General features: G+C 40.5%; 1 protein-coding gene across 1 annotated transcript in view; it reads right to left on the bottom strand.

Moving 5' to 3' along the window:
- ARHGAP28 (Rho GTPase activating protein 28) overlaps positions 1–11081 on the bottom strand; it is a 145956-nt gene extending 134875 nt beyond the window's left edge. The window contains exon 1 of the mRNA XM_060119032.1: positions 10941–11081. Within this exon, the coding sequence (XP_059975015.1) occupies positions 10941–11062 (122 nt within the window). The 5' untranslated portion in view covers positions 11063–11081. The remainder of the gene's footprint in view (positions 1–10940) is intronic.
- Between the last annotated feature and the right edge of the window lie 537 nt (positions 11082–11618).

Below are 11618 nucleotides of genomic sequence, written 5' to 3' on the forward strand. Positions count from 1 at the left end.
CTAAGCTTCTACAACAGGTTCCACTTGCTGCCTCTATTTCCTGACCTCACACTCACCCTTCAACCTGCAGCAAACAGGCTTCCGCCTCTCATTTCCATTAGACCCACGCTCGCAAAGATCTTCATTGTTATCCACGCTACAAATCTGGTGGCCAATTTTTAGTCTTGACCTTATTGGTCACTTAGCTATCTTGATATGGCTGTCCACTCATTCTGAACCTAATGCCTTGGCTTCCAGAATGCCCCGTTCTGGTCTCCGTCAGAGGCTCCCACAGCTCTGCCCTTCCCTAACTGGCGCTGCTCCTCAGGTTTCCACCTGTGCTCGACTGCTGTCCCTATAGAGACTCTGTTCTCTATTCTCTCCTGCCAGATCTCATCCAGTCCCAGTTTTCACTACCTCTCAAATGCTGAAGATTCCCACGAACAAATAGCTTAGAAGTCTTGGCCTTGATCTCCTTCCCAAGCTTCCAACTTGTATAGCCAGCTATCAGGTGGGTATATACACTGAGCTCAAAATTTCACAGGCCAAACTTCTCCCATCCACAATCTGCTCATCCACCAGAATTCTCAATTTCAGTTAATAACACTAAAACAAAAACTCAAGATTTTTTTCCTGGTCCCCAGTATGCATTTAATTACCAAATCATACCAACTTCATTGCTTGTCGTCCCAAAGACTCCATTACTCCCTTCCATCCATATTCGAACGACCCTAGTCTAGGCTCTCATCATCTTTACTTGGACAAGGGCATCAGCCTTCCAAACAGTCACGGTGCGCCTTAAAGCCACCTGTTATGCTCTAGAGAAGAAAAGACACTGGGGGATCCTGGAACAGAAGGAGCAAACAGTTATAAGATCACAAGTTTGGTTTTATGGATTTAAATCCAATAGCTCTGAAACCAGATTAAAATAGTAATGATCTGAATCGGGTATGAGCAGGATGGGGTTGGAGAGTGGAAGAGACAGAAGAGAGAATAAATCAGTGTAAAATTTGATTAACTGAAGAGAGTTCCTCCTTAAGACCCATTAAAAAGTCCTCTGAGTGCAAAGTGCTTCCATGAATACTAAAGACAACTGGTGCTAATTTTTTTAACTCCCACAAGAAGAACTTTTTTAAGAGTCTGGATAAGGGAAGTATCATGTTTGTTTAGGATAAGTATAATTGAAATCAGCTTCACTTGGGCTTCTTCTAAGCAATGACTCATGTTGTTTTAGCTGGTGTTGACTCACTGCCCCACAAAGGATGACACAGCTTTAAACAAGCAGAGCAGGGCCTGCTTTTTCCAATTACATGCTTCCAGCAACTGAAGAGGTGGGAGTCCTCTGGAGTGGAGCCTTCTGCAACTAAGCACAATCTTGATTTTACAAAAACAGTTGCCAAGTCGACCTTGTAATCACTGAGCTTTGTAAATGAGGAGGAGAGAAGTTAAGTTGTGGTATGTTAAAAATCACAGGGGCCAGGCATCCTCTGTTTTTTCAAAACAGAATCTACGGAAACTTACAGTCAGCTCTTTTCCCATTTAATTGCTTACTCTATTGAGGTCAGCAAATGTTTTTCTTTAAGATGCCAATGAAAAGTCGCAGCAAGTGTGTTTTCGAGACTCTCCAAGTTACGTTTGGTGAGATAACGTGCAAGGGGAGTTGTAACAGTGTTTGAAAGGAAGCTAAGGAAATGTCGTTCTCATTAACGGTCACCACCTTTTCTCCAGTCCTAGACCTTTAATGTTCTTCCATCTGCAAGCCGGTTTTCCCCTCCTCTATGTTTTCCTTGCTGGTGGCCTGACTGCACCCAGAACACATTTGTCCATGCTGTGGGCCTCAGTAGGTGCTGTGGTAATGCGAGCAGGTGACAAGGGGTCAGCAGAACAAATTCAGAGCCTGGCTCAACAAGTCGGTTATTCCTTGAGAGGTTTTCGACAAGACACTTTTCCATACTTTGCTTCCCAGCTGTACCACAGAGATTAGTCCTCACTCATTACTGGTCTTTCATGATGTTTAGTTCCTATCAGAAATACACTCTGAACAAGTTGGCTAGTTAAAAATAGTTAGAGAAGACTTCTAATGACATGGCAGTTGGCAGAGAAGCCCAGACCACACTGTTTAGGTATAATTAAAATGACCGTCCAGCCTCTGTAGTTCCAGTGTTCTAAAAAACAAAGTTTATCAAAATGAATACCTCGGAAAATGAACACAAGTGCCTGGAGGCCACTCTGATTCTGACCTCCCCAGAAGATTCAAGTCCAGACTACAATGGGCCCTGGGTTTGTTTCCTAAACAGAAATCCTTGAAGCCCAATTTAGGCTCAGCATTATCCATGGCTCCAAGGTCACTGAGGGACAGGGACTGTGCTCAGGCTGATGGGAGACCAGGGATGGCTCGGGGTCCGGACTGGATTGCACAACCTATCTTAACTTATCCTAAGTTTCTGAGTAACATTTTGAACAGAACTGGTCTTCACAAAGGCATGGTCCAGGACCTGCTTGTCCCTTGGTTGGCTTCAAAATCAAGATAAGGTGAAAACTTGATTGAATATTAGGAGACAGGAGAGGAAAACCCCATTAATTCTCATGGAGCATTGCTTCTCAACCTGCATTAAGAACTGTTATAAGACACATGGAAGGAACAAAGTGAAAAATATGTTTTTAACCATAGAAATCTTAGTAGTTAAAGAAAATGATTAATAAAACTAACATGAAAAATTCTAAGAACATGAACCTAAGGGTTAGAGGATTAAAAATTGCCCTCCCCTCCTTCTGCCTAAAAAAGAGCCCTAGGAAGATTTCCTATAACTCATTGCTTGGATCTCACTTTCCTGGTCAAGTTGAATGACTTTCGTAGCACATTTTGTCTATTTTAAAACATAGTTACCTAAATAAGACTGCAAGATGGGCAAGTATATAGCTTTAAAATTTTTTTAAATCCTATTATTTTACTTCCTTCAAGTGGCAACAAAATTTCTCAAACTATTTATATCCATTCATATTTAATTCGCTCCATGCTCATTCCATTAACACAGAATAGACATGACTGCAAAAGGAAAGACTAAATCAAAACTGAGTATAATATCTACTGTGTGAAAGTTAGTATTGCTGGTTGCTAAGCAGGGATATGATAATACTGTCCCTGCTCTCAATAAACCTATAACCAAATTGCGGCAGAAAAACACTAAATCCACAATATTCTAGAAGGGCTGTCATTATCTTGCTGTGTGATCTTGGGCTATTTCTCTGTGCCTCAGTTTCCTCCCATGTCACTGGATTGTGGTGAGGGTTAAATGAGATAGTGCATGTCAGGCTCAGTAAGCTATCAATAAAAGCTGGCACCATTTTTTTTTTTTTTTTTTTTTTTAAGAATTGACACCACAGGACTGTGCGTGATGAATTACCAACGGATCATTATTGTTATGGTAGGTAAAAACCCTTCTGGCTACTATTGTGAAGGAAGTCTTCAGAAAGGAGGTCTAGTCCTTACTTCTTTAGCTACATTTATCCTCTTGTGTTTCGCTTTACAGCGCAGCCACTTAAATATGGGTTTAGTCCCAACCACTGACCTGTTAACTTTGGCTACTATGTGAATTTTTCAGTATGGTAATGAAGGTAGGGAAAAGTGGGGAGGAAAGAGATCAAATATCATATTATCAGTTATAATGTCATTTTAGTATGTTTAACATTTTTTCTAAACACCTGTCAGGTTTCTCTACAGCTCTATAAAAATATAAATCCATTGATGGACCTTTGTATAAAGCCAAAGGCACTGTCCAGTGTTTTCTAAATTGATTTTCATAAATGAATACTGAACAGGAAACTTCAAAGGAATTCTTGTCCCTATACATTACAGATGTACAAAAGCAAATTTTGTGGCTGACCACAAAATTTAACATAGGAATAAAGATTTATCTCTTATATGAAAAGATAATCAGCACCACAACTTAGAATTATTAAAATAGTACAAATATATCTCAAGTGTTTCACAATTTAAAACTACTACATACTACTCTGCCTTTGGTTTCCAGTTTCTCCTTCTCCTTCCTGTCTTTGGTATTGTGTGTTTGTGTGCAGTCATCATCTATTCATCGAAGGGATCAGAAATGGAATGCATAGGTTTAATTAGTTTTTAAGAGTAACATGAGACACCACAGCTGGTTCTCAACTTGATATTAGCATACGTCCTCCCACACTTGGAATTACTTGGCACTTAATGCCTATCAAATGGATAGTTTTACCTATAAATATTCATTTGTTGAAGACTGATATAACACATTTGATACTCAAAGAATGTGTCATAAACCACAGATATTTAGGAAGATGATATACAGTAAAACAATCTACTACTTTCTTTAGTTCCCACCTTAGGCACTTTTGGACACAACATTAATATTTTGATGCACGTCCTCTAATAATCACAAAGAAATGGATACGTGAAATTCCCCATTATAAAGAACAACACATTATACAAAACTCACTAACTCAAGCAACCAGAACATAGCAAGAAACTGAAAGCAAACAAGCAAACCAAAAAATTATCAAGGAAACTGAAATAAATGCTATCAAAATCTTTTGTTAGATTATACATTTTAGTTCTTTGAGCAGTATTTTCTTTACACAGTTCCAACAAGCTTGATTATCTAATCAAAAGTAAATTACAAAGCATGTTAAAAGTAGCAATATTAGGAAGAACAAAAGTACTGCTAAAGGCTTTAAGGTCTGCCTGAAAAGAAGGAAAACAACAACAATGATAATAAATAATATTTAAACTATATAATCAATAAAACAATACACCAATATAGGCTATTTATTTTTTAACATCTTTATTGGAATATAATTGCTTTACAGTGGTGTGTTAGTTTCTGCTGTATAACAAAGTGAATCAGCTATACATATACATATATCCCCATATCTCCTCCCTCTTGCATCTCCCTCCCTCCCACCCTCCCTATCCCACCCCCCTAGGTGGTCACAAAGCACGGAGCTGATCTCCCCTGTGCTATGTGGCTGCTTCCCACTAGCTAGCTCTTTTAGATTTGGTAGTGTATATATCCATATGTCCATGCCACTCTCAGGCTATTTACTATTAAAGCAAAACATCCACATCTCAATCAGTGCCTGTACTACAGCACTGTAATTCTTACTGACTTAATGATGATAGTCGTTTAGAAAAGGTTCTTTTCTGCACTAAAGATAGATTTGACTTCATATATTCATCCAAAGAGGCTTAAAAACAAAATGAAATCTACTGTTTAAGTCGATAAACTTTATTTCCAAAATTTTCTCCTGAGGAACATTTTACTCCCTTCATTTGCTTTTCTATATAACATTCTACTTCTAATCTTTGCTAGAACTGATATCTAGAGACCACAGATTGAGAAAACAGAGAACGGATATGACTTCAAAAGTGAAATAGTTTGGTTTTAGGATGGAGTGAGAAGAAATTTTGATTATATGCAAATTAGAATGTTTGCTTTAGTTATGATACATTTGTAAATGTTCAAGTAACATCTCTGGAACACTGATAAGGGGAAAATGTTTCCCATCAGATGCAAGCATAGTACCAAGAAAACAGAAGGACAGCCTCAGTAACAAGTGCCAGGCAAAGTGGGACCTAATAACCACACTCTCTGAACACAGCATTTAATTTAGCAACTTTTTGATTATTTTTTCTATTAAGCCTGTAACAAAATTTTGCTTTCAAAAAATCATAGATTTTGAAAATTAGGGAATTTATCTTTATAGGTTTCATGAACTCAGACCAGATAAAACTAAGCCATTTTATTGTATTTTGTGGCAAAACTGTGAAAAAAAACAGTAGGTTAGATTACATTTTGACTTTTTAAAGGCAAAAAAAGCCACAAATAATAAAATTAGAGAGAATACTGAATGTGGATTTTATAGTATGTAAAATAAGTCAAACGTAGGAGGACTGAGAAAAACTGAAAATCACTATTAGAACGTCACTGTAATAAATGTTACTGGCAAGATCCGTAGATGGACATGAAAATCAGAGGAGGAAAGTTTGAGGAGAAACAGGATGTTAGCACAGTCAAAACGTATCTCTCCCAAGATATTTATTAATTACGTAGGGAAACCTGGCAGACAACACCTTAACCAGGTGTTCAGAGCTAACATCAGTATTAGCGAGACAGCGACATCGTGAACCCCTCAAATGATGCCCTGAGAAAGGCCTGACATCATCCTGTGGAATTCTCACCCAAAACACATAACTTCAATCCAGTCATGAGAAGACATAAGACCCATCCAAATTGAGGGACTTCCTACAAAACAACCAACTGGTACTCCAAAAGTGCCAAGTCACAGAAGACAACAGACTGCCATGGATTGTAGGAGGTTTGGGAGTCATGACTAAATCCAGTGTGGGATCCCGAATTCAATGCTACAACAGAAAAATTCCAATTCTAATGGAAAAACTGGTGAAATCAGAATAAAGTCTATAGTTTAGTTAATAGTACTGTAGCAGTGTTAATTTTTTGGTTTTGATAATAGAACACAGTTCTGCAAGATATTAATCTTAGGGAAGATTAGGGAAGCTGGAGAAGGTTACATGGGAACTTACTGCACCACTTCTGCAAATTTTCGGAAGTCTAAAATTACATCAAAATAAAAAGTTAAGGGAAAGTTATCATTTTCATCCACATGAAAATGATTCTACAACACTCTAAGTTCCCTGAATTTTTTCGGATACATTAAGGATTAGTGATCAGGGGGAAATGAGCAGGTTAAAAATGGACAGAGCAACTGGCCAAATGTTAAGCCAAATGACACGATCAAAGGAAATGTGCCAGATGTTTTCCAACAGCTCTACATATGGAGGCACCTACAATCAGCAGGGACCCCACTGTAAAAAGAAGCCAGAGCCACCAACTCTGGTTTCAGCTATCACGTAAAGAATGACCTATAAATACCTCATTCTCTCCCAAGAATCCTATTTCCATGACTCTTTCTGAATCCTCTAGAAAAGTATACCTACTATGCCCCAGAATTTGGTGTACCTGTGTATATGTTTGTAAGCTCACACAGACCTACGTTAATGCTTCACTGAACAAGAGTTGGTGCCTTGAAATAAATGTCTTTCGAATTAATTAATTAATTTCAATCCAGGAATGTACCACTAGCTATGTGGTACATTCCTGGATTTTTTTTTTAGCCCAGGTCTGGCTCCCCCAGCCCCAGCAAGACCCCTGCTTCCATGGTAGAAATACTGAGCTCTGGTGCAGAGGAATGGGGGGGGGGGTGTTACCTCCCTTTCTCTGCACACTGCCAAGGTTAAAAAAAAGAAACCCACTTACTGGAGAGGGAAGGCCATACAGGGTTGGAGTTTAAGGGCAGGTATGGCTCGGTCCCACCTCTGCTGGCTGCAGAATATAGAGACCATGGTTCCAGACATTTTTTAAAGGAGGGGAGAAGTTGCCAACTCTAGCCTTTTCCACAAACAAAATATTTACTTTCTATTCATCACTAATTCCATTTTAATCAAATCATTCCCATTATAATGAACAGTTATGCTATTAGGAAACAATATGCCCTTGACAAAAGTTTTAACATTGTTATAGAATTAGATTCCTAGGATAACCTCGGGGAGCTTCTATATTTGTTTTTCAGGAACAGTTGGCTCTTTTCCTCCTCTATTTTTGTCCTCTTTCAGGAAGTTTATGGTATACTGAGATAAACATCAGAAATACTCATAGCCATTTTATACTATACCTCCACTAAAAAATGTTGTATATGTTATTTGTATATAACTTAGGAAATCTTTGAAAAACAAGATATCTAGCTTCATCTTCAGCTACCTTTCATTTTGTCAGTGAAATCATTTTGAACATATGTTAACATTTTCACTCTCGATTCTGAATAAGGGTCTAGGAGCTTAGCTTCTCTAAAAATCACATGATTCTAAAGATAATTCCAACCATTTGTTTCAACAGAACTGAGAATTTGTAATCCTTCGTTCTCTTTTATCCTTACAACAGAATGTAAATATAGAATGTGTGCGAAATAAGGAATTGCTTTCCCTCCTCGCAACAAATGCTTAGTACTCCTGAGTCTCTTCCCTGCATGAGTAAGTTTGGGGGATAGGTACCAAAAATGTTCTACTCCTCTTTACGTCAACAGCTGTGATTAAAAGCGGTAACAGTAATAATGCAGCTAACAATTATCAGGCACTTCCTTGGTGTCGGATGCTAGCAGGCTGTCCAAGGTCACATGGTAGGAAATGGGGTAGGTGATGAACAGTGTCTGGTAGTCTGACCCCAAGCCTGAGTAACTGGCAAGTACACTTTATACTGGCTACTCACTTTAATAAAATAAAATGGGCAGGCCCCAGAAGAAATTACAGTGGACACCCAGCTTCAGTGTTGAAGAGTAACAGGGACAGGTGTGTAATGGAGACCATGGAAGCCTCAGTTGCTGGATCCTTGGGGTTTTTTTTGGGTTTTTTTGTTTGTTTGTTTGTTTTTAATGGGAAGCTGACGTCCAGATTTATATCTGAAGCCTCTTGATTTTGAAATGTTGCCACTTATTTCAAGCTTTTTTCTAAAAATCCTATTGGTCTGAAAGGTCAAGGGCTACACTCTCAAGGCAGGCTCTTCATCTCATTTCTCTTTGTATCACTAATGCCTTTTGTGTTCCCGGCACATAGTAGGTACAAATAGGTTGACATACTGTTAAAAATCTTTCCATTTTATCTTGGCCATTTGGTAGGAATTCATTAATTTATTGCGCTACTACAGTGGCCGGACACTACTCTGGGCACTTGGGATACAATAGTGAAGAAAAGAGAATAGTAAAGAGAGAGAGAGAGACTATATTTTAGTGGAAAAAAGAGGCCAAAAAAAAAAAAATCAAAAGCACATAAAGTTAGATGAAGTATAGGCTTGGAAAATAAGGAGATGGCTTGCTTTGAAATGAAACTACGCTACCCAGAGCTAAAGAAAGGTGATACTTAGAAAGTCAGATACAATGGCCCATGCTTCCTAGTGCCATAGTGGTCCCTACTCCACAAATACATTACACATATGTAGGCGATTTAAAGGAAAGGGTATTCTTGACAGAGAGAGTGCTCTCTTCATAAGTGGAACAATACAATCTTGCTCCTTGGCTTGAAAGAGAGTATTGATCAGTAGTTAGTGAGTCAAAGGTTAATAACTCAGGCCTGATTACTTCTGTTACCAGACGCATGATGGATAGTGTCCTCGGGCTCCCTGTAAATACAGGAACCTCTTTTTGATCGCTGTTACTGAGAACCAAGGAATTAAGCTCTTCTCTCACAATTTAGTTGTAGGGGGCGGGGGTCGTCTATCTCCTGCATCGGAGGGTGAGTAGCACGAAGGCTCCCATACAGAGGGTACAGGGCAGTCACCAAAAATGCAAACTTGGAGCAACATAAATCTAATTGGCAACTGTATGGTAAAACACTAACTATGAGAGGCAACTCTTGTGCTCTTGTATATTATTATTCCACGAGACCACATGCTGAGTTAATGGAACTTCTCCAGTTTGCTATGGAAAGGGATGTAATTTCGGATTGCCCAAATGGCACAATCTGGCTCTTGCTCCCAGACAGCTGCAGGGAGCTATAGACAGGACAGCTACACCAGGACCATCTAAAAATGCACAAACCTGGCCCCCACTTCTCACCAAATCACGTATATCTATTTAGTTACTCGTAATAGGAGTAATTATAGTCAAGGATCATGTTTAGAAAAGAAAACACTCTAAAGACAAACGCAAGTTTGTACCTTCATTAAAATAATGTGCACAGCTCTTAAAACTGGAAGAAAAATGTTATTTTCTCATTGTCTGTATATAAAAATTAGATTTCATTCATGCTGCTCTTTTTGGAAGAAACAATATTTTCTTTGTTAGCCAAGCCCAACACAGATCTCATGCCAATGCAGTTTGCTCTTCGCATGGATGCTAGCCAAGAGGATATTTCTTGAAATAAAGTCACAATCTGTTGAAAGCCTTGCAAGTCAATTAAATTAGGAAACAATCTTTATCACATAACTAAAGATAAAAGTATGAGGAAAAAATGACTGAAAATAAACATGCAAAAAGCACACTACTCAAATCTCCCCACTCGTAAAGAAAACCATTCGTCAATGGATCCATTCCAGATAGTCACATTTAAACAAATAATATTTCTCCTAAATATGTGTCAGGTATCAAATCATCTCAGTGTAATATTTTTGTCCACAGAAGGAAACTTCCTAAGGGTCTAATATTTTCGTTTAGTTAATAGTCTCACTGGCCTTGATCTTGCATCAAATAGACGATCACTGATAGATTAACATTAATTAATTAACATAGATATTAAATCTAAAATGCACATAGTGAGGAGCCTTCAAACCTCTTTTGATCCAAAGGAAAATTATAATTGCATTTATAGACAGAGTCAACATTAGCAATAATAGTGACACCAATGTATTTATACAATTGGAAGGTTTTTTAAAATCTAGAAATAAAATTGTTTTTAAAAGTCTACTGAGATTTCCTTTTTGGAGACTCTCTCCAGCTGCGCTTTAGCTCCTGTGAAATGCAGTTACTAAATAAATTCTCGATGGTGTTTGAGAATTTAAGATAATATATTTTACTTTTTTTTTTCATTTTCCCCTGCTGTTTCATTTTAATCTCCAATAGTTCAATAGGTGAATTTGGCAGACATCAGGCATATGCCTATTATCAGCAAGTTGTACCAAGAACGCAACTCCGCTGCTAACCTCTCCTAGCCACCGTCTTTAGCCATTGCCGGCTGAGACTTCCCATCAAGGACAAATACAAAGAACGGGAGGCTCACTCATCCAGTCCACCAAAACTTGAAACAACAATCAAGCGACGGTGGTCCTACGCTCCCGCGGAAAACCCAGCTGCATACGAACCACCCCCGCCCCCCCAGCCCAGGAGACCTCTGCCCCTTCGGCGCGGTGGGGTACCTGCTGCCTGGGTGGCTGGCGGCGGCCCGGGGCGCGCAGCGCGGCTCGGAGCTGGGCGGCTGGGGGCGCGCGTACGAGTGGTAGGCGGTCAGCACCACGCCGCCCGAGTCCTCTACTTCCATCGTCAGCCGCGCATGTCTCCGCTCCGGCCCGAGAACAAAGGCGGGGACCAGCATGGGCCAGCGCACCGGACCGGTCACCAGCGGGGAGGCGCGGCCCGTCCGGCTCCCAGGGCAGAGGGGCTCCTCCCGCCGCTGGGCTGTCAGGGGCGCGGGCAGGCCGCCCCGCCCGCCGGCCGCCGATTAGCCCGGATTCAAATACACGCCCACCAGCCCCCCGGGGGTGGAGTGGGGCGGGGAGGGCGAGGCGGGGCGTCGGGGTGCAGGCGGCCGGGGACTGGGGAAGTGGGGTGTGGGATCCCTGCGTCTAGGAAACTGGAAACCCGCCGCGATGCTTAGGGGCTCGGGCTGGCTGCTCTAGTAAAGTTTTGCTTGCTTTGTTTCTTTTCCTGTTCCTTTTCTCAACCCCCAGCCCCACCCCTTCAAACGGGAGGCTTGTCCCGTGGCTAGGAACATTTCCTGCTGGGCAGCCCGAAGTCAGAGGAAGAAAGGGCGCCTGGGGAGCCCCGGCTGAGAAGCAGAGGGGCCGGCTCCAACGTGCGCGGGCTGGCGAGGAAAG

Source organism: Mesoplodon densirostris, chromosome 15 (genome assembly GCF_025265405.1).
Source record: "Mesoplodon densirostris isolate mMesDen1 chromosome 15, mMesDen1 primary haplotype, whole genome shotgun sequence".
Taxonomy (NCBI): Eukaryota; Metazoa; Chordata; class Mammalia; order Artiodactyla; family Ziphiidae; genus Mesoplodon; species Mesoplodon densirostris.